The sequence below is a fragment of the Diplotaxodon limnothrissa genome, linkage group LG19, assembly GCF_057381915.1.
Source record: "Diplotaxodon limnothrissa isolate DT_005_m linkage group LG19, D_limnothrissa_male_GT1.1, whole genome shotgun sequence".
Lineage (NCBI taxonomy): Eukaryota > Metazoa > Chordata > Actinopteri > Cichliformes > Cichlidae > Diplotaxodon > Diplotaxodon limnothrissa.
In genome coordinates, this window is record NC_140614.1 from 22,612,584 (window position 1) to 22,636,534 (window position 23,951).

Consider the following 23,951-nt stretch of genomic DNA (forward strand, 5'->3'; position numbering starts at 1 on the left):
CAGATTTTACTGTCCCCTTACCTGAAGATGGGTGTGTTCTGTGGGTAGAGTCGGGACAAAAGATCGGATGAAAACGAGTGTCTACGAGAATCAAACGGTCGTCCTTTGACCTTTGAGGGCGATCCAGCCTCAGGAGATTCTGGGCTGTCTGGTCCTAAAGGCAGAGTCTTTTCCAGCTGCTGTAACTCTTTCTTTGCTTCCAACAGATGCTGCTTGCTGGCGATTCTCTCCAGCTGGTAACGCAGCCTTTTGCGCCGAATGCGGCTCTCGGCCCGGCAGAGAGCGTGATGCTTTAGCAATTCATCCTGCACTGCCTTCTTCCTGGCTCTTATCACTTGGGATGGACAATCCACTGAAACATCTTTCTGATCCCTGAACACATGGCTTGTTAACCTCTCCAGCAGGGGTGCAGGGAGGAGGTCTGCTTGAACTCCAGACTCCTGAGTGATCCTCTGTTCAACAGCTGTCAGGCGATGTTTCTCCTTCAAAATCCACTGCTGGACTGTTGATTAAAGACAGAAAGTAGGACATTTTGAGCACTAGAAATCGCAATCAATATGACTTTTGGTATGTCATCCTTTTTTCTTTTTTTTAAACGATGCAGAATTTCAGCTTGGATTTTGAATAATACTTGTGTAAGTGATGAAATGCAAAGAGTTCTCACTCTCAGTGTGCTGCTGTTGGAGGTAGGCCTGCTCCCTTTCTAGCTCTCTCTCAGCCCGTCTCTGTTCAGCCTGAATCTCCTGACGCAAACTCTCCACGAAGCGTTTCTGCTCCTCCACACGCTGCCTGGCAGAAGGCTCCTCACCGGGAGAGAAGCATGCACCCACCTGCTGTGGGAGATTCGCTTCTTTGACACTACAAAAAGAGATGCATGACACAGATGAAGCACAGACTGAGAAACGATGATGAAATAAGAGAGAAAAAAAGACAACCATGGAGAGTAAAACGATCATTTTACCTCACCTATGTGTAGTTTGATGTCTAGAATTTTATAGTTTGGTGGCAGAGAGGTTGAAAGTAAAGGATACTGTTGTGTTCAGCGTCTCATGAGTAACTAAGCAACCCCTGAGCCTGAATCGTAAACAGCTAACTGGGATTGTTCACAAGGGTGGGGGCTAATGGAAACATGCACTCCACCAAGTGGAAGGACTTATGCATGAATCTACAGGAAGGACACTGGATTTGTAATTCTTATCAAATATGAAAGTGGGGACAGAAAAATACCTGTTTAACCCACATATATTCACAGAGTGGGAAACATTGCCTTAAAACAGTATTTACCTGTTATCAGGGGTCACAAGGCAAAGCTCTGTGTAGGTGCAGGTCATGCCACCTTCACTGGCCTTAAAAGAAAAATTAATATTTTAGTGTTTACAGACAAAATAAGAAATGTGTTAAAAGGGAAATTCTGTGTATCATTAGCATTCAAGTGTATCACCCAATCATCTGCTCATCATAAATATTTTCATGATTGTCATCCTAATCAACAGCATCGCATTCGTTTTGGGACGATTAGCACCTACCCGCCTGCGTTCCCGAAGGACAGCTGCTTCAGCCGGGTGGTTGAAGCGGAACTTATGCACTCCTCCCAAGGTAATCACTGTCCCTGGAGACAGAGAGACAAATCTTTCATCATGAGCTGTGCTAAACCCATGGCATTGTGTTCATGGAAGCTGTGTGTGTGTGTACCCTGCATTTTTATCTTTAAGGTAACTCTGTAAATCTTTAAGCATATGTGCATTTATATTTTTTTCAGCTTTGCTGAATGTATATGTGTGTCGAGAACATCATTTTTTTCCCCTGCTTATTTGAAAGACAAATTGCTCACAGCATGTTCTTTTGATTCTTGGATGAAATTCAAGTTTCGTTTAAGGCCAGCATTAATTAAGCAAAAGGCATCAACTGCATTTGAAGTCATGAATTAGCTTTACGTGCAGCAGAGCAAAGCAGTAACTCACCAAAAGCTGATTTACAATATCTACATAAAAATAATCAATCAAATCACAAAATTGGACTCGCACAGCTCAAATCCAACATTAAAACTACAGATGGCACGATACCACTTTTTTATGTGCGATACCGATATCATATATTTGGATATCTGCCGATACCGATATGAATCCGATATAGTGTGTTTTTTAATCAATAAAACTGTTTTTTTAATATATTGCTGCATTTTGTATAAGTTCATACTCAAGTTTAAATAAACAACAACACTAAAGCTATTCTATTATACCTGAATGTAAAAAATACACTGCACCCAAAATATTTCATAGTTCAGCAAAACTGATCAATCTAATAAACTTAAACCTACTCAATCCTTCCTATTCTGGTATTTTAAAGAGTACTTAGCAGAAATATTAAGCAACCTAACTAACAGGGTTGCAAACTCCCAGCAAAAAAAAATAAAAAATAGGGAACCACCCCCCACGCGCCACCTCATGATGCTTAATTGACGTAATCAACCTTAATTTGATGCAGTGTGGGGAAAAAAATGCACAGAAATAAATTATTTTTCAAGAATAATTAAATAGATTCAACATCTTTCTTCAACAGAATTGCAGACTGCACAGATGGTGTCTTCCCAAAGGAAAAAGTAGTATAGCTTACTAGGGTATATTAGACTTAACAGTTACTATATACAGTAATGGACTTCTATATATTTTACATAAGCTTAAAACTTTGGGTGTAAGATTCAGATAATTATTTATTAAAAGCTAGACATTTTAAATGAGAATAAGAAAGAAAAGTATGTCTTTGTGCCCCCTTTTCCCTGTTCATGCCCTATTGGCCCCCTGGCTAAACTTTGCTAGATCCACCCCTGCACAGTTACCAGCCATCAGCTACGTAGAAAAAGATCCTGGTGTAGAAAGTAATATTAAATAAATTCTAACAACAGCTTATCAAGCTTAAACGTGCTGCTGTTGTTCAGCCGCTGGTTTCCTCTTTCTGGCGCGAAGTGGGCCAAAAACAAACAAGAGAGACGGACACGCGACGGAAAAGCCGATCAGCTGATCATTAATCAGTTTCACGATTGAAGTAGCAGCAGGAGAGGCAGTCGCTCCATATATCGGTTGTTAAGCTTAACGTGGGAATGCTTTACAAACATTCAGAGATGAACTTACACACTTGCTTTACTTCTCTCTGGGATAACTTCCTCGGAGATGAAATGCTGGTTTGGTAGCGAGGCTACAAATACACACAGCCGCTCTATCACGTGAGCACACTGCTCCGACGTGCTACGGTTATGAGCCGAGTTACGCCGTGTCGCAAGTTTTGTGAGGTGCTTTTTTGATATTTAATGGATCGGATTACATTTTTATTTCTCTCCGATATCCGATCCAGTAATTTACGTCAGTATTGGACTGATACCGATACGTAATATCGGATCGGTCCGTCTCTAATTAAAAAATAAATTTTTTTCTCCTTTTTGTACCAAGATAACCAGCTTCTGTCACATTATCTGGGGCAAACCTGCTGGGAACCAAAGACAGTATGAACAAAGTGCTCTGCTGAGGACATGAGCTGACCTTGAGCCAGTCTACAGGACTCTGTGACCTCTCTGTCGTTGAGCAGGCAGACACAGCTCGGCACTGGCCTGAGCGTCACCACACCCCCGTGGTTTTCAATCTCACAGCTGGCGCTGCCCTGCAAGACTACACACAGAATGCAGAAATGTTGTGACACATTTTGATTTAGAAAGCTGTACCGTTGCTGCTATTCAACTACACAACATTTACAGCATCTAATGCAACATTTAATGAAAAAGGGGCTTATAATACATCCACATCGTCATAATGTACCCTGCACCTTGTGTGCAATAACCTACATGACAAACTCAAAAATATACTTTGTCTGTATTGTATCATTTCTGTTTCCAGACCTCTCTTATCGCATGGCTTTAAGAGAATAAATAAATACCTATTTGTGGTTCTTCAAATTGGTCCTGAGGTCCAATGCGGGTAACTCCTTCCTGTAACAAAAAATATATTGTGAGCATGATAGCTCTAATCAAAATCCACATACAACACAAAAATATCTAAAAAAAAAAAAAACAAGCAAATATTTTGACACAAAATCTTCTGTGAAGGGGTTTTAACGTCTATTCTTTCACTTACCTGGAAGAAAAATAAATGTGATTTGTTTAATCTGAAGTCTTATCTAATGGGATTAAAGGCTTTCTTATTTGGTGTCAAGTCCACATGTGCTCCCAGGTGGCCTCAGTTCTTCACATGCAGGAAACTGTGTAATTGTCAGGCCTAAGGGTACGCTTGTCATTGTCAGAATCAGGACAGCTTAAGCTCCCCTGACTCCTAGCCTCAGAACTAAGAGCCTCTTATCCAAGAGAGTTTTATGCATTGCAGAAGGTACACGCAGACACACACACGTACACACAGAGGGGAAGTTGACAGGACAGTTGGAAGATACAGTGAAAAGAAAAGGCAACAGAAACGCACCTTTTCTCAAGAGTTTTTCTAGAAGTACAGAGAGAAATAGTAGTACAAGAAGATGAGAGGATTGGAGGGATCTAGTAGAAAAACAGAGGTGGTTTTAGTCAAGTCAGCTGACAAAAACAGTAACTTGAGATTTCAGAAAAGTAGAGCAAATGCAAAAGTTTGCATTCTGTTGTTTGTGCAAAAAAATATATTTTGAATGTTATGGCATGCCTGTAAATTACAAATACGTATCTCCTGGGTTGCAAAGACACTTGCATAAAAAGAGAAAGAATATAAACCCTGTATTTCCTTTTTTTTCTCATCATACCCTGAGGTGATAAAAGACGACACCGGTGCTGAGAACATCTCCATCAAGGGCAACGAGGTGTGGCTGGAGGGAGTTGATGAGGAAGCCGGCCCGGTCTCTGTTGATGTCCACACTGTACTCCTCCAGGAGCTCCTTCTTGTCTCTCCAGCTGTCTGACCAGTCCTTTGTCAGCTGCTCCACCTGCAACCCAGGAATGGGTAAGGGGAAAGGAATGTCAGGAAGAATGGGAGGTAGAAAACGTTGGCACCAACATCTGCTACTAATGTCCAGTCCTATAGATAGTAGTACTGAAAAAACTTCTTCAGATAGAATGATTTCTAACACTTGGTTTGTTTAACTGTTTAAGTTTCCAATGTCTCCTAGTAAGGCAGAACAAAAAATAAAATCCCAGTTCAGTTAGTGTCGGTGTCTAATCTTTGAGAAGATACATGGTAAATATTGGAAAAAGCAGCGACCTGATAAAAACATTCCACCGAAGTCACACTTGCTTAAAGTGTCAAAGACTCAGACAGGCAGATGCAAGCATGTGTGTCGACCCTGCGTTACCTTTAGCTCGTTCTGCAGCACGATTTCAGAAAGATTTCCATCCCTTTCGTCACTCAAGGATGGACTGGGATTACGTTGCTGTCAATCAAGAGAGTAAAGAAATGATCAGTCAACATACTGTGCAAAAGGAAAATGTCACACAGACATTACAATGCAATTCAGTCCTGCCCACCTAAGGGGATTAGAAATGTCACCAAGATATAAAACACTGTATTAAGGATTTGGTAGAAAAATGTGTAATGTGAGAATCTCTTTTAAACAAAGCCTTACAGTACTAAGAAGGATTTTTTTTTTTTTTTAAGGGAGTGAACGCAGCCGAGTGTCTCCCTGGGAGAGTTAGAGACACGCTCTAGCGATAAAAGGTCACCATACCATTTCAAAGCTGAGCAGCATGCTCTTCAGCCTGTCAATCTCCTCTCTCAGTTCCCTGATCAGCCGAACATTCGCATCCTGCACAGAAATCAAAGTGCACGTTAACCTAATCCAAACAATTAGATCAAACATTAAACCTTGGCATCTGACTCCAAACAGCCGCTAACCTCATTAACCCGAGGCTTGTTGACAATATTTCTGGCATGGGCAGCATAGCGCAGGGTGCTCAGGGTCTCGTTATAACTGCTGGCAGAGGGTGAGACCGCTGCAAGAGAAAATACACGCGAAACGCACACAAGCCAGCAGCAGTTAACGCTCACATTACGTGGCATAAGGTGGTCAGTTTTCTTAAATACAGTTTTAGAATATATATGAAAATAAAAATTTATTGTGGAATCACTCAGTTTGAACTCACTTGCAATCATAATGGTTTTGGAGTTTCCACCCAGACTGTCTTTCAAAAGCCATGTCAGGACTGAGTCTCTGTAGGGAATGAAGCAGTGCCTCCTCCCACCTCCACCTCCAGACAGCGAGCTGCTGTGGCTACCCACTGTGCTACCATCGCCCTCAGAGGCCACGCTGTTGATACTCTGGCAGCTGCTTGACATCTGTGAGTTCTGAGCTGCGGAGGTGGTGGCAAAAAGATTGAAGGATGTGCCAAAAAGCAAGCACAGGAGAGAACACAAGAGAATAGATGTGAATTTTGTGGAAGTTTATTCAAGTGAAATAAAAATACTAAAACATTTTATTTACCAAGAGCTGAAATGACAATGCCTAGAGTAACCAGAGACTTGTTGATGTTGGAGCCCTCTGTCAGTCTATCCCTGCAGTAGTGGGGATCTGCTCTCTCACTGGTAGACACAACAAAAACAAAGTATAACATCATATCAATAAAAAATGACTAAAAAATGTGTGAAATAGGGAGTTCAGCAAAGTGAGGGCAAGAGTCAGTATCCACTAGGGGGCACTTTTGTCAACGATTTGGGCTTAAACAATGCTGAAGGAGAAAAAATAGGGCACACGACAGCAGGAAATAACATTTTCACCTCCCAGCCAGGTCGACCAGGTTAATCTTGCTGACAGTTTCAGAAGGAAGGTTGTTTTCTAGGATAGCCTAAAGAGAAAAGACAAAAGTAAATAACCCAAAGTCTGCATATTGATCAGTGGTCAGTTATACAGTCGTCATACAAATTCAATACTCTGGAGTATTATGAGAATATCTGGAAAAAAGTAACAGCACAACATGCAGAGTCTGAGTGAGATGACCTGTGTGTACTGAATCGTAAAGATTGCATGGGATCTGCTGCTGGCATCATGGTTGTGGGTTGCTGCGGTGATGCGGTTGGCGATGCCTTCCTCCAGAAGGTCTATGGCCTGTTTGCAGTCTGAGACCACATGTGATGAAAGGTCTGATGGGAGGGACGCAAAGAGAATGATAATTTGTATTGGTCAACCCCGAGCAAGACTGAACACAGTCCGATTTTTATTCTACATCATACAAAACTTCTAAAAACATGAAACTGAATGGAGATGAGACAAAAAAGCTGCTTTGATTATTTGCAGGGATTAAAATGTTAAGAGGAAAGAAGTATAAAAAAGAGACACAAACAGGAAATGCATCAATCCTTGCTCCCACCATGTGCTTTTTAATATTTCCCACAGCATCTAGAAACAACAGTTTCTAACAATGCTCTACTTCCAGGCATGAATCACCAACTTAAAAAGCTGTTAAACATGTGCACACAGATCATCATGGAGCCTCTTGGCTCATCATTTAGCCTCTTCCTCTTTGTTAACTCTAAGCTGGTCAATACAAAGAGTTAAATTGTTTAAGGAAAACAGGAGTGGCAGCAAAACAGTGTTTGGATGGAAAAGCACTGAGGGATTAGAAGTAGAATTTGGAAAACCTAAATGGGATATGATGTGTGTGGAACTGCTTGGAACCACAAGGAAATGACTTCACTTCCTCTGGCCAAGTGGGATTTCTCCTGATACAGACAATGAGTGGATGTGGGGCTCTGAATACGGAGAGTCCGGCGGATGACAAGGAGAGAAAGAAATGGAGGGAACGAGAGGGAAAAGATGAAGAGATGAAGGGGAAAAGAGAAAAGGTGAAATAAAAGAAGCAACAGGAATCTAACAACTAAAAATAGATGTGACTAAAACTAAATCAAAAACAGAAGAAGACTTGTAACTTGTAAACAACACAAACAAGACATCTTAGAGAATTTTTTCTGACTTCTACTTGAGTGTGCATTCATGCAAGATACTTTTGGCTGCTCCCCTACTCACAAGGGGTCACTGTCTGTTTAATTTGGGAGATTTTTTGCACCGGATGCCCTTCCTGATGCAATCCCAAAGGGATTTGTGTCTCCTTGAAGCTGGTCCGTTAGATCAACATTTAGTGCATCATCACCTGGAACTGCTACGTCATGTTTTAAACATTGTAATGCAATTTGTTCATCTTGATTTTAGGGGTTTTTAATGTAGATTTATCATTCTTCTGTCTAGCAGTGGAAAGGAATGAAAACTCACCTTGTACATAGGGTCCTTTCTCAGGATGTTCTCTAACTCTCAGTGTGGCTTTCTTCTTCTGCTCTCCTCCCTTCAGCAGATCTCTTACACGCTCGTTATAGATCTCCAAGAAGCTGCAAGGACAGAGAAATAAGGAGGCAGAAGTTTAAAAAAAATCAGCTTCAATATAAGTTCAGCTTAAAGTCTTTTATATCCCTAACGTCACTTAGATGCACACCACATGTCTGGCTAAATCTACTCCATTCATTATCTGTATGTCTATGTCTTAAATTTTACTCTTCTGAGGTTTTTATTTCTGCTCTATTTTTTGAGAGCTTAGAAAACACAATAAAAGCTGGCTGTAGTTCAGCCAGGTAGTAATCATGGCTACCCGGGCAGTGTTTTAAACTGCTTAGCAAATCAAATAACTGGGAAACAGTGTGTATGCTAGAGAGATTGTAATCTTCAAATTGTAAAAAACCCTGTATTTTTCCTTGTAATAACCATACTGCAGCTTTGGCTCAAGTGGCGTGTACTCAGGTGTCCACTAATGGCAGGGTTAGTACTTTGATCCTTGGCCCCTCCGCAAACCAAAGTGTCCTTGGAGAAGACACTGAACCCAAAGTCTTTCCAGCCTGGCGCTCCGTCTCCACTGACGTGCAAGTCCATTTAACATTTATGAGTGAAGGGCAGGAAGAGCTTAAAATGAACAAATTTTCCCAGAGAAATTAAAACAGAAATGAATCCTGTTTTAATTTTGCTGGCTACAGTTTTTCAGCATAACTGCACCATAAACTCTTGTCTAATTTGAATTAAACTTCAACAAAAGGCCCAATTAAATTGATTAGAATCAGAAGACACAGATCTCTGCAATAAAGAAGTACCTGATCTCCACTCTGCTTGAGTTCTGCCCATCTGAAAAAGTGTCTTCAGACTGAAAGAGACCCTGGGAGGAAAGAAGATCAGCAGGTTACTTCAACCTACAATACTAGATACTCAGGAAGATGAATGTTCAGCATGTTCACTTCATTCGTGTCGCCACCTGAGTTGAGTATTAATCAACCACCTTACCTGACAAATGCGAGGAGTCAAGCCCATGGAGTCCTAAAGAAAATTGAAAAAAAAAGAGTGACCAACATTAACGTGTGGGCCACAACCGAAAGATTTATAAAACAAAGCATTTTCTGCCTGCGTAGCATGAGCTGGACCCTTCAATGTCCTTTATAATATTAACTAAGGCATGAAAAAAGTGCATCTAATATTGTGCAGTGATTCCAGGACTCTCCTCACCGGCGTCCCCATCATGGTGTAAGTCTTTCCAGATCCTGTTTGACCATAAGCAAACAGGCACACATTGTAGCCCTCAGAAGCTCCGGACAGTACTGACACACCCAGGTCCTGGAACACCTGAAGAAATTAACACATACACACACTCCCTTAACCAGAAATGCACAAAGAGTATGCAGAGTTAAAAAGCACACCTGGATTCCTCCCTTCCATCCCTTCGAAGATTATTTTAATAAAACAAGTAGGGGCTGCTGGGTTGTTTACAATGTAACTGAAAGCCCTTGATCTGCACTGCAGTTGTGTTTTACACGAGTATAGATTTACACTAAGGTTTCTTGATCACAATGCTGTGGCATGAGGCCAGTGGTGGGGAGGTAATGTTCCTTCCTGCTGATGTATTTGTGCAGGGAGCATGGAGGTCAGCTAATACTCAAGGTAAACAATTTTGCAGAGTGCAGATGTAAGAGAAACAAATGTGAGGGCAAAAAGACTGAAAAATGGCTGGGTCAGGAAAATAAACTTTGACTAACAGCAAAGTCCTCGGACAGGGGATCCCGGAAAGCCCCGCTAAAACAATCAACTGAGGCCTCTTGTTTTCCTTCTTACTGTGTCTGCATCTGAGCTCCAGAGCATGCAGATGACCAGCACAAGGCCAAATCTCAACTACTTGTTTTTATAGGAGAGCAAAGACTTTTCCTGAAACCTATACTGGCAAATGAAATGCAGTCATATCATTTTGTGTTTGCAGCAGAGATATAGTAGTGTAGGAGAATTTGCTATCAATCCAAACTTGCATTTTTACAAATTAGCTTTTTATTACTTGCATTTATGTCAAAACAGATGAAAATCTAAACAGATATACTATATAACAGTAATCCAGGATGTTGAGCCTCTGTCTTAAAATCATAGAGTAATAGGCAGTAAATACCAAATAAGGGTTGAATAACAAAGTCTTATAAACTGAGGTGAAGTCATTTCTATTTATATAGAATCATAAATCATGATTAGGCCTCAAAGAGCTTTACGATCAGCACAGCAAACAATCAGGATTTTAATCTTGACAACTTTCAACAGTTATTAAGATACTAATCTTACACAGTCATAATTTATGGACAAGAAATCTGTTTTCCAATGAGCATATGGCTATTGTGCAAAAACAATTAAGACATTATCTCAGCAGCTGGGCTCTTCTCAGTTGTTGTTTAAACTCAATAAACATATACAAAGTGAAAAATCCTGTTGCAGTACACCAATTCAACTGCTCCTGAACACAGGCTCTCTAAGCAGCCAATCACAGTGCAGAAAACCAATGCATTTAGGCATGTAGACATGGTCAAGAGGACCCGCTCCAGTTCAAACTATCTCTAGGCTTTACAGATAATGTAAAAAAAAAAAAAAAAAAAAGAGACAGACATCCAGTGAGCAGAAGTTCTCTGGGAAAGCAAAAACAACGAGTATTTGAGGCCAGAGGTCACAGGAGAATGACCAGACGTCTTCAAGCTAGGAAGGCGACACTAACTCAAATGCTGTAACCACTCTTTACAGTCAAGATATGTGTAAGACCATCTCTGAATGCACAACATGTGGAGCCTTCAAGTAGATGGGCTACAGCAGCAGAAGACCACAGCAGGTGACACTCCTGTTAGCTAGGAAGACGATACTGAGGCTACAGTTCACACAGATTCACCAAACATGGACAAGAGAAGACTGGAAAAACACTCCCTTTTCTGGCAAATCTCATTTTCTCCTGTAACATGTGAATGGTGGGGTCAGAATCCTGAATTTGGGGGATATTTTATTGGAATGCGTTCGACCCTTTAGTACCAATTAAGCTCAAAAGCTTCGCCTGGCATCATTATTATGATTCTTAGCGAAGCCAAACATCTTCTATTATGGGAACAGGCTCTATGAAGCAAAGTGGTTGTTTATCACTTATAAAATGTACTATACAGACAACTATGTGCATGCAGGTTAGATGAACAACGACTGGGCAAATTATAAATCACTTGATTGTTGTCCATTGTATACAACCGATCAATAAACCCGTTTCTGAGGACATGTGGCCTCAGCTGCAACCCAAAAGCTATGTCCAAAAGCAACACATACCTTTGGGGGCATTGGGAACCTGAGCTAGACCAGACCTGAGATGCACATTCTCCCCCAAAAACCATAACACACCCTGGGATCAGAGAGGGGTTTTCTTTCCCAGGCCCCCAGGCTCAAGTTTGGACCATGGAGACTGGTGGTGGGTACACAGAGAAGAGAGGAGGATTCCTCTCAAAGCTACCACAACCTCCAAAGATCAAGGAATACTTTTAACATGCCTCCTGTGTGTGTGCACACATGTGTATCACACTACCAACTGCTTTGACGATATGCGAGAACCTGGAGTTAAGCCTGTATATACTCTATTCCCACAATTTTGCAAGGCCAGATTTAAGTTGGATGTGGCTGAAAACTCTTGTGAAAGACTCAAGCCTTGTGAAAGTACTCTGAATGTATTCAGTGGTCATCTAGTTCTTCTTAGGACTGTGTGAGGTTGTGTGGTAATATTCAACAGCCTTGGGTTTTCTCAGACAAGTAAAATATTTAGCACTGACATGATGGAGCGAAGCTCACGCAGAGACCAACAGCATATCGTGTTATTGTAGCAAAAAAACAGCAAGAAAGCAAACTGTCAAACTTTTATATAAATAGTAAACACCTGCTTCAAATATTAACTAGCACCACATGCCACTTCTGAAATAAAAACCATGAAAATGTATGCAGCTTAAAGAAATGTACAGAAAGAGCCACATCCAGCTTGTAAAAGTGTTGCCATGACGGCTGGTTTTTCTGAATGGCCTCATAAATCACTCTACAGACACACAGGTAGAAATACCTAAATCATAATTTTCCCTCCAAATTAGGAATTGATTTTAACCATCTTTAGTGCAGAAGATCTTTAAGCTAACTTCTGTTCTTAAAACCTTTTGGGGTCTTGATAGTAAGAATATAATTTGTAACTGACTTTTAATATACAGTATGATATACTGTATACAGAGAAAGATCAAAATAATAGAATAAAGCCAAAGTAAAGTGTAATATTTGATACAAAGAGATCATTTGAAAGTAAAAGCACCTTAACTGTGCAACTGTAGCTCAATAACGGTTCTCATTCCTACAAATGCCAAAGTGTGCAGCCCACTTGGGTGCAGACCACCAAGTGTTACCCCCTGCCTCTTAGCTGAATGAAGGCTTAAACATGAAGACAAAAAGCACTGCCGCCTCTGTCTTGTCCTCATGGTGCTATTGAAAAACAGACACAGACAACGTCTCCCCTCTCAAACACAGAGAATCAATACAGTCCTTGTTAAAGTTGACCCTCTTAAATTCACTCTATGGGGGCTACAACAAGGCCTCTACAACAAGGCCTAGTGTCCCTCCAGGCTTAGCACAAAGAGCAGGAACTTTCCTTTAACTTTTCGCTCCTTTGAACCTGACTGTCTCTGTACTGTCTAGTAAACCATTACTATTGTTTTCTGTTTCTACCAAGAAATTTGTACTGTTTTTATTCAAAATTGACTATATATTGTAAAAACCACAAGAAGAAGCTCGACTTTAATTCAGCTTCTTGACACAATAACATTGTGTGTGAGTTTTGTCTCAACAGCCAGTGTCAGGAAATATTAAAGTGACCCCGTTGTTTGTCGCCATTGTCACACCAAATTAAAATCAGTAAACTGTAATTTGTGTCACTGTACTCAACCTGCTTCAGTGAACACAATGGCTTTCTGTCACAACCTACTTTCCCAGTTTGCAACACCCTGCAGCATTAGGATGCATTTCTGGCTTAACAAAGCAGGTGAGATATGAGGCAGATGGCATTTCTGGAATAAAGAAATAAGATAGAACTTTATTAATCCCTCGGGTGGGTTCCTCTGGGAAATTCGACTTCCAAAAAGCACAGCAACGACCGAAGTTACAGTTACAGAATTGTTATATATATATATATATATATATATATATATATATATATCCATAGGTCCCTCATCCTATTCATGTAGCCCCTTCCGCCGGGGTTACTTGCGTAGTAGCATTCCAACAACGCCCTGTTTTCGTCCCTTGCCCACCGATGCCACCCGAGCAGTGATCAGTGAGATGCTTGGCTACAAGTTGAACAGCCACAAGGGGCAGTACCCTCCATGGAGAAGGAGGCTAGAGGGCAAGATCAAAGTAGCACGGAGGGAGGTTAGCCAACTAACGGAGTTGCAGAAAGGTGCGACGAATAAGGTGCCTAAGAAATACAGCAAGCTGTCCATACCTGAGGCCTTGGAAACTGCCAAGCAAAGACTCACAGCCTTGGCCAGCCGCTTGAGGAGGTACACCAGAGAGATAGAAGGCAGGAGAATAAACCAGCTGTTCTCCACAGAACCAGCAAAGGTGTACTCTCAGTGGCAAGGGAACAATAAGAGAACAGCACCACCAAGGCTGGAGACGGAGCAATACTGGAAGAGCATATGGGAGAAGGATGCAACCCATAACGGCAATGCTCAGTGGCTAGTGGATCTGAGGGCAGACCACAGCGACCTCCCTGAACAGGGTCCAGTAACCATCACAGTGGCAGATATCCAAGAAAGGGTCTCCAGTATGAAGAGTTGGACAGCACCAGGGCCCGACATGGTTCACGCCTACTGGCTGAAGAAGCTGACTGCACTCCACGAGCGTCTGGCAGCACAAATGAACCAGCTGCTAGTTAACGAGAGACACCCGGAATGGCTAACTGAAGGCCGGACGGTCCTGATCCCCAAGGACCCCAAGAAGGGACCGGTCCCCTCCAACTACCGACCAATAACCTGCCTCAGTACTACATGGAAGCTCCTGTCAGGCATCATATCGGCTAAGATGAACAGGCACATGGGTCAATACATGAGCGGGACACAGAAAGGAATTGGCAAGAATACCAGAGGCGCAAAACACCAGCTACTGGTAGACAGAACAATCAGCCGAGACTGCAAGACCAGACTGACCAACCTGTGCACTGCCTGGATTGATTACAAGAAGGCCTATGACTCAATGCCCCACAGCTGGATACTGGAATGCCTAGAATTGTACAAGATCAATGGGACCCTAAGAGCCTTCATCAGGAACTCAATGGGGATGTGGCGTACAACACTAGAGGCCAACTCCAAGCCCATAGCACAAGTTACCATCAAGTGCGGGATCTACCAAGGAGATGCTCTGTCCCCACTGCTGTTCTGCATAGGCCTGAACCCCCTCAGTGAGATCATTAACAAGACTGGCTACGGATACCGACTACGGAACGGAGCAGTTGTCAGCCACCTCCTGTACATGGATGACATCAAGCTGTATGCCAAGAGTGAACGAGACATCGATTCACTGATCCACACTACCAGGCTATACAGCAATGACATTGGAATGTCGTTCGGACTGGAGAAGTGTAGTCGGATGGTAACAAAGAGAGGGAAGGTAGTCAGAACTGAGGGGATTGAACTACCAGAAGGCAACATTGCAGACATAGAGGACAGTTACAAGTACCTGGGGATCCCGCAGGCAAATGGGAACCATGAAGAGGCCGCTAGAAAGGCTGCAACCACCAAGTACCTGCAGAGGGTCAGGCAAGTCCTGAGGAGTCAGCTGAATGGTAAGAACAAGATCCGGGCCATCAACACATACGCCCTGCCCGTGATCAGGTACCCTGCTGGGGTAATAGGCTGGCCAAAGGAGGAGATAGAAGCCACTGACATAAAGACAAGAAAGCTCCTGACCATGCATGGAGGGTTTCACCCCAAGTCCAGCACCCTGAGGCTGTACGCTAAGCGGAAGGAAGGGGGCCGGGGACTGGTGAGTGTCAGCACCACAGTCCAGGATGAGACAAGGAACATCCAAGAATACATTGGGAAGATGGCCCCAACTGACCGAGTGCTCAGTGAATACCTCAGGCAGCAGAAACCCAAGAAAGAGGAGGGAGACGAGGAACCATCATGGAAGGACAGGCCCCTGCACGGTATGTACCACCGGCAGATAGAGGAGGTGGCTGATATCCAGAAATCCTACCAGTGGCTGGACAAAGCTGGACTGAAAGACAGCACAGAGGCACTAATCATGGCAGCACAAGAACAAGCTCTGAGCACAAGATCCATAGAGGCTGGGGTCTATCACACCAGGCAAGACCCCAGGTGCAGGCTGTGTAAAGATGCCCCAGAGACAATCCAGCACATAACAGCAGGGTGCAAGATGCTAGCAGGCAAGGCATACATGGAACGCCATAACCAAGTGGCCGGCATAGTGTACAGGAACATCTGTGCCGAGTATAACCTGGAAGTCCCGAGGTCAAAATGGGAGATGCCCCCAAGGGTGGTGGAGAATGACCGAGCTAAGATCCTGTGGGACTTCCAGATACAGACGGACAAAATGGTGGTGGCTAACCAACCGGACATAGTGGTGGTAGACAAACAGAAGAAGACGGCCGTAGTGATCGATGTAGCGGTTCCGAATGACAGCAATATCAGGAAAAAGGAACACGAGAAGCTGGAGAAATACCAAGGGCTCAGAGAAGAGCTGGAGAGGATGTGGAGGGTGAAGGTAACGGTGGTCCCCGTGGTAATCGGAGCACTAGGTGCGGTGACTCCCAAGCTAGGCGAGTGGCTCCAGCAGATCCCGGGAATAACATCGGAGATCTCTGTCCAGAAGAGCGCAGTCCTGGGAACAGCTAAGATACTGCGCAGGACCCTCAAGCTCCCAGGCCTCTGGTAGAGGACCCGAGCTTGAAGGATAAACCGCCCGCAGGGGCGTGCTGGGTGTTTTTTTTTTTATATATATATATATATATATACATACACACACACACACACACACACACACACACACACACACACACACACATATATAAATACAGAGACAAATATAAATAAAATATACAAAGGGGATAAATAGAATAAATAGGAATAGCCTGGAGACTGAAATTTCCAGGCCAAGGCGACAGCAAATGTGCAGGCTTGATCAACTCCTCAAAACAGACAGAAACTAAACACCACAATGAACAGGAAGGTCGCTGCATGTGCACGCGCCCATGTCTGCATCTGACCAGTTAAGTGGCTGCCGAAACAGCAACCAAAACAAGGACAAAAGCGTTGCCCTCTGAGGAAAAACAATCTAACAATGAAAAAGCAAAATATAGATTTCATTCTAAATGAAGGAAACACCGGTCAGAGTCACTGTCAAAACACAGTAAGCAGGAAAGAGGAAAGCAGAAGGGCTCCAGATCTAGCAGAAGCTAAATCCCTCTCTTCAGTGTGGAAAAAAAAAAAAAACATTATCAAGAAGAATATGGAGAAAAACTGCCTTCAGAGCCTCCAGAGGAAAGATTACTTAAAATGCAGATCACATAATATTATTTTTATCATCCAGCTACGCAGGGATGCACTAAGTGAAACACTTGGTTGTGCAAGAATAGACTGTGCACACCGTTATCTCTTAATAAAATGCATTTGCGGCCTCAAATTATGATGAAACTTAAGCAAAGAAATGTTACATTAAAATGGTGCCACGTGATATTTACTACAGCTTTTTTTAAACAAGTGGTGAGTCCTGTCTAGTATCTATCTACTAAAAGTTTATATAAGCAACAGACCTAAAATCCTGAGTTACCTCATGCGCATCAAAGTAAGCTGGAGCAGATCTGTAAAACAAGAATCTGGCTGTTTTTTATGCCAGAGATCTGGCAAATACTGTGTTCAAGTTTGTTTTAAAACACGGAGCAAAACTAATTTTTCCCAAACACAGAGCCTAGTTTGTGGCTTGGTAACAAACTAGAAGGGAAAAGTGGTGGAAGGAAATGAAGTGCGTGAGAAAGGTTGACGAAAAAGCGATTCCTGCACAGAAATACAGCAATACGGTTGGAAAAAAAGTCATGGAATAATGCCTCTGTAATGAGTTAAGTCCTGTAATCGCTCACTGTGGAAGTGCCAACTGCTGGTCTGGTTTTATGTGGCCTGCTTTGCGCTAAACCCCAGAGAAGTATTTATGTGTAGCGTGTCTGTGTGTAAATACGTGTAAATGTCGTCAAGGGTGATGGCAAACGGCCAGCAGAGCGAAGCATTTAACCACATTTAAAACTTTGGCTTCTCGTTGCTTTAGCCGAGTGTGACGCAACCAAAAGGATCGGGCAAGAGGGGCGTCACCAACAGCAATGCATAGCTGAGAGTCTGCATGTGAAAATGGTTTTACTCCCAGTTTTCTGTCCAGAGGTGGACAGCTGCAGCAGAGATAAGGGTCACTCAGTTCCCGTCCTACACTTTCCAAGTGGGTTACACAAACACAACAGCTGGGCCCTGAGCAAAACTAAATGCCTTTGTTTAGACATGGGACAACAACAAAAAAAAAAGATGTCACAGGAGATCTTTGTCCTTCCTGCAAGGAATCTGGGTTTATAGAGTTAGATTAGAAAGAGAGAGAAAAGGGAAAGGGAACATCACAGAGAGGAAAAAGGGAGCGCGAGGACACGGGCAGCAGAGGCTGAATCACAAGCAGCAAGAAGAGACACAGAGGAAGCTGTTTGGCCAGAGTTCAACAACGCTCTCGTTTGTCACACTTGGACAGAATTTGTAGGTCAAATTAGCATGGAAGAGCAGAGAGGTTGTATGAGAGGGAGGGGGAAAGACAGAGATGTGCAGGCCAAACAGATAGGCTGCTCTTCATTACTCAGGCATCCCTACACATGATGAAGGGCACCAGGGAAAGAAAAGCAGAGCAGAGGAGGGGAAGTGAAGAAAAATGAAGGCAGGGGGCACTCCAACAGTGTATTTCACTTCATTTTGCCTTGACTTCTGATGCAACTACTGTGGCAAAGGCAAGGCTTAACACAAATAAATAAAACCATATCTGGAAAGAGTTTGGGGACTTGCTGCTCCTCCCCCTCATATCGCTGTTAAATAGGCCAAAGCAGAACACTGTACAGTGGACCTGCATATTACAATCTTTATGGGAAGCTGGGAATTATTTCTGCAGGCTTCAGACTGGTGGGAGCCTTGTGTGATATCCCCCATGGGTAGGTTAGAGTGGCTCAGTATATAGTCGCATTTACTAGGGACCAGACTTATGCAGTATCATTACAGATAGGCTTGAAATACACCAATATTGTTAGCTCCCCATTAGCTTTTATAGAGTAGCAGCTGCTCTTCCAGAGGTCCACACGTTCACACCACACTTCATAATACACTAACATATCAATGTTGTATGTCTACTATAAATAAAACAGTAACAAGTGTCCCATTTTAAATAACACACACACACACACACACAAGGTTCTTTCTACAGCAACTAAAGTGTGCACAGTGAACATGTTACAGAGAGGAGGCTCCATTTGAAGTTTACAGTTGTCTTCAAATGACTTCACCGCATCCTTTGTGGTACGCTTCTATGTACACACTTTAACTCGTTGTCGTAAATGATTCCTTTCATCTGCTTCCCTCGCTGATAGAAAAAGTGAGGGCAGAGTATCCATAAAACACAGGTGCTCACACTGCACCCATATGGCATAGATCTCAGATTTCTATGCTGACATCATGTGGTCTATTTGGTGCCATGTTTGTAGATAATTCAAACCAGCCTGAAGAGGGCGGTTGGCTGTTGCTTCGGCCGACTGCTCACATGCGTGTGAAGGATTATTCCAATGCACAGAGAAGCCATTCTTCCCCTCGCTCTGCAGCACCACTGACACACAGACCTAGAAACACTGCTGCCATATTTAAATCGCACAGCACACTGACAAAAGTCAGAGATACAGATGACAGGGAGGGGAAAGCCCCTGCAATCTGAGTCCATTAGGCAATCAACAGAAAACCTTGTGCTCCGAGCTGAATCCTCAGCAGTGACGTTGTCACACTGAAATTTGACTGTGAAAAATTGCTTAGTGAGGCAGCTGTGAGTTTGGCAGGGGAGAGCTGGGGGGCTGCAGAGGCACAGCGGACCCCCGGCCCATATCCCCTCCTCCTCAGCAGCATTCCCTCTTTGTCTCTAATCACTTTCTCTTGCCATTTGTCTCTATCCAAACTCAAATCCGCTGCTTCTCTTTAATTTTTCCCTTCCATGTTTCTTACAGACCGAAGCAATAAACAAGCTGAGGGGTTTGTGGTAATAAATAAGGGGGAAATAATATTTGTTTGCCTAATATCTAAGCCAAAAACAAAGGCACCATTTAGACAAATAGTCCCACTTGTTTTGCTACATTAGCCAAACAGCTGGCTTTCATTATGCATTATAAATCTCTTCCAAAATCTTACCCTTCATCACCGGGCAAAGCCATTCTCATTCCTCCCTACTCAGCCTTCTCCTATAAACATAAATATTAAACACCAAACCTCCCGACCTAAAAGGTCAACTTTTTGTGAACAGTCCTCATTGAAAAGAATCAGATATAATCAGATATAAGACACTACATTTCTGTCTTCACTCTTCACTATAACCGTGTATGAAGCTGGAAGACACTACAAGCATCTAGTGTAAACTATCAGTGATGCATGGACATGTACAGTGGACAGCACAGAGCAGCAGGCATGTATCCATGGGGAGAGGAGAGGGGAGGTGGGAGTGGTGAGATAGTCCTGCTGGACTGGAAAAGCAGGAGTTAAGATCCAGTTTCTCCATGTCTCATTCCCCCACTGTTTCAGATTGTCTCAGTCTCCTGGGAACTACACTGCATGCAAGGCAAAGTCTGTTTTCCTGCTATGAAAAAAAAGTAAAGTATGCAAAAATATAATTTGCTTGAGTAGAAACTATGAGAAATCCAGCACTGGCAAAAAATAGCATCACCTCATTAAGCTAGGAAACAAAAACAACAAAATCCATAGGGGTGACGTTGGAGCAATGACCAAAATGTAATGGCAGTTAAATGAGGTAGCACAACAGGGCATTGTTGCAAAGTTCGGTTGCCAGTTTGTTTGGTAACATAGTTACGACTGGTTTCTGAACATGTAAGTCTACCTGGCAATGCGCCATTAATCATGGTTCTTGCCCTGCAGCATGCAATCAGTCTTTTCTCCTTTTTACATCAGGCCTTGTGTCATCAAATCCATCAGAGAAAGACTCAGTTTAAACATTTTCAACTATAATGTCTGATCAGTAAGCAGCTGACATGACGATATACATAATCTATTGAGGAGACAATGCTTTGGACTCTAGTTCTGGAAAGGAGGTCAGATTTAAATCCAGCAGCTCAGTCCATCACTGGTGCCCTTTCTCCCACACCAGGCCATCAGAGGAATGTCTTCAGGCCACTGTGACTGGACACGATTCCGCTGAGGACACAAGCAGATAAAGCCAGAAGCAGAGACAGGAAGAAGTGTTGTGTTGTCTATAGTTCTGTGCAGTGTGTGGGCCATTGGCACAGCCCAGTCTTTCTCAAACACATACAAAAGCAGTACTGACAAGAGTGGAGTGCAGCACAGAGGGCGTGGCAGAGAAGGAAACCCCATTAACAAAGGACAGAATAAGTGGACTGGCTCTAAAACCAAAGGTTTTTTTGTTAAGCTTTTGCGCTAAGTAAAACGTGACGGAAAAAGAAATTCATAATGAGACAAACCTATGTGTAATAAGAAAAATCCATATGAGGAAATTTCCTTGAAAAATGAGCACTACCTCGTCTTAATCTCAAGCCCATCTCAGGTTCCAGTAACACTCTCCAATCAAAGCAGTGCGAAGATATCTAATCACCCAGTCACAGTCAGGACATGAAAAGCAAGCCGACTCTAGCCATGCCATTTCTGAGGCAAAGAGACTGCAGGGTAACAGATGGAGCTGATATCACGTCCCCAGAGTGGCCGTCTGTGTAAAAACATAGAAAACAACACACACCCTTCTTGTTGTGGTTTGTCTACAAGGACCGTGCTTCCTCTGGGTTCTTCTTTTGGAGATTCGGTTTGCCCAGAGTCAACTTGTGGCCAAAACTTGGATCAGCGCACACACAGTGTCCACCCACAATAGTGCATGTAATATGGCACGAAAACAAGAAACAGCTTTGGGCAATGCTGCAGTGCAAACAACTACACATCAAACCAGATCCTGTTCACCAAAAATACATGGATATTTTTATCTATTAGACTGCATTCAAAAGTAATACAGTGGGGCAAAAAAGTATTTAGTCAGCCACCGATTGTGCAAGTTCCCCCACTTAAAATGATGACAGAGGTCAGTAATTTGCACCAGAGGTACACTTCAACTGTGAGAGACAGAATGTGAAAAAAAAATCCATGAATCCACATGGTAGGATTTGTAAAGAATTTATTCGTAAATTAGGGTGGAAAATAAGTATTTGGTCACCTCAAACAAGGAAAATCTCTGGCTCTCACAGACCTGTAACGTCTTCTGTAAGAAGCTTTTCTGTCCCCCACTCGTTACCTGTATGAATGGCACCTGTTTGAACTCATCATCTGTATAAAAGACACCTGTCCACAGTCTCAAACAGTCAGACTCCAAACGCCGCCATGGCCAAGACCAAAGAGCTTTCGAAGGACACCAGGAAAAGTTTTGTAGACCTGCACCAGACTGGGAAGAGTGAATCTACAATAGGCAAGCAGCTTGGTGTGAAAAAAATCAACTGTGGGAGCAATCATCAGAAAATGGAAGACATACAAGACCACTGATAATCTCCCTCGATCTGGGGCTCCACACAAGATCTCATCCCGTGGGGTCAAAATGATCATGAGAACGGTGAGCAAAGATCCCAGAACCACACGGGGGGACCTGGTGAATGACCTGCAGAGAGCTGGGACCAAAGTAACAAAGGTCACCATCAGTAACACACTACAACGGCAGGGAATCAAATCCCGCAGTGCCAGACGTGTTCCGCTGCTGAAGCCAGTGCATGTCCAGGCCCGTCTGAAGTTTGCCAGAGAGCACATGGATGATACAGCAGAGGATTGGGAGAATGTCATGTGGTCAGATGAAACCAAAGTAGAACTTTTTGGTATAAACTCAACTCGTCGTGTTTGGAGGAAGAAGAATACCGAGTTGCATCCCAAGAACACCATACCTACTGTGAAGCATGGGGGTGGAAACATCATGCTATGGGGCTGTTTTTCTGCCAAGGGGACAGGACGACTGATCCGTGTTAAGGACAGAATGAATGGGGCCATGTATCGTGAGATTTTGAGCCAAAACCTCCTTCCATCAGTGAGAACTTTGAAGATGAAACGAGGCTGGGTCTTCCAACATGACAATGATCCAAAACACACCACCCGGGCAACAAAGGAGTGGCTCCGTAAGAAGCATTTGAAAGTCCTGGAGTGGCCTAGCCAGTCTCCAGACCTCAACCCCATAGAAAATCTGTGGCGGGAGTTGAAAGTCCGTGTTGCTCGGCGACAGCCCCAAAACATCACTGCTCTCGAGAAGATCTGCATGGAGGAATGGGCCAAAATACCAGCTACTGTGTGTGCAAACCTGGTAAAGACCTATAGTAAACGTTTGACCTCTGTTATTGCCAACAAAGGTTATGTTACAAAGTATTGAGTTGTATTTTTGTTATTGACCAAATACTTATTTTCCACCCTGATTTACGAATAAATTCTTTACAAATCCTACCATGTGGATTCATGGATTTTTTTTTCCACATTCTGTCTCTCACAGTTGAAGTGTACCTCTGGTGCAAATTACTGACCTCTGTCATCATTTTAAGTGGGGGAACTTGCACAATCGGTGGCTGACTAAATACTTTTTTGCCCCACTGTATATTCAAGAATTTTAGAGCATTCTGTTTGGTTAAATTTTGATTGTGGATTTAAAGGTCTGAACTGCAGGCTTAACATTACAGAAAGGTTATGTTTGAGGCTAAATGATAGACATAGACTCTGGTGTTTTAATATACTGTGTAGATGCTTACAACATAAATAACTACCACCAATAAGTCAGTGAGCAACCACCTTTGTAAAAATAATGACTTAGGATACCATGTTATTTGCGGTGAGTAACATAATCACAGTGAGTTAGGTCATTACCTCCTCCTGCGATGCATAGTGAGGGTCTGCGCGATCCACCGACCAGTAGCAGTAGTCAAAACAAAATTCCAGAAGCTTCTCCCTGGAATCTACAGCTCCTTCTGTCCGTCCATCCAACTTTAGGAAGGAGATAAAAGTGTAAGACATATAATTAGTCTACATTTAAGATACATAAGTAACAATGCTTACCACAGTAAAGCAGCACGGCCAGTAAGTACTAAATTCTACCTTATACAAATAAGCATAGTGACAGACTTTACAGCGTGCATGCTTTTAATAACATGAAAAAACAAGAAAATGAAACCAAACATCCCAGTCATGAAGTGAGTACTATGGACATTGTTTATGAGGCTCTAAACAACAGTGTGGAATTGCAAGCAAGCTTTTTCCATTCATTAGCAACAAGCTTACTCCTACTCCAGTTCTTTCTTTGCCACAGTGCATTAACACTGCACAACTTTCTGCTTACTGCAA

General features: G+C 42.9%; 1 protein-coding gene across 1 annotated transcript in view; it reads right to left on the bottom strand.

Annotated features, from left to right (window-relative positions):
* stard9 (StAR-related lipid transfer (START) domain containing 9) overlaps positions 1–23,951 on the bottom strand; it is a 44,139-nt gene that overhangs the window by 14,132 nt on the left and 6,056 nt on the right. The window contains exons 3-21 of the mRNA XM_085342426.1: positions 23,478–23,594; positions 9,490–9,606; positions 9,271–9,303; positions 9,084–9,145; positions 8,221–8,333; positions 6,952–7,094; positions 6,732–6,799; positions 6,439–6,536; positions 6,101–6,307; positions 5,853–5,950; positions 5,686–5,763; positions 5,314–5,391; positions 4,768–4,947; positions 3,925–3,976; positions 3,534–3,659; positions 1,527–1,609; positions 1,285–1,346; positions 665–858; positions 22–502 (exon numbers count right to left, since the gene is read on the bottom strand). Coding sequence (XP_085198552.1) covers positions 22–502; positions 665–858; positions 1,285–1,346; positions 1,527–1,609; positions 3,534–3,659; positions 3,925–3,976; positions 4,768–4,947; positions 5,314–5,391; positions 5,686–5,763; positions 5,853–5,950; positions 6,101–6,307; positions 6,439–6,536; positions 6,732–6,799; positions 6,952–7,094; positions 8,221–8,333; positions 9,084–9,145; positions 9,271–9,303; positions 9,490–9,606; positions 23,478–23,594 — 2,390 coding nt within the window. The remainder of the gene's footprint in view (positions 1–21; positions 503–664; positions 859–1,284; positions 1,347–1,526; positions 1,610–3,533; positions 3,660–3,924; positions 3,977–4,767; positions 4,948–5,313; positions 5,392–5,685; positions 5,764–5,852; positions 5,951–6,100; positions 6,308–6,438; positions 6,537–6,731; positions 6,800–6,951; positions 7,095–8,220; positions 8,334–9,083; positions 9,146–9,270; positions 9,304–9,489; positions 9,607–23,477; positions 23,595–23,951) is intronic.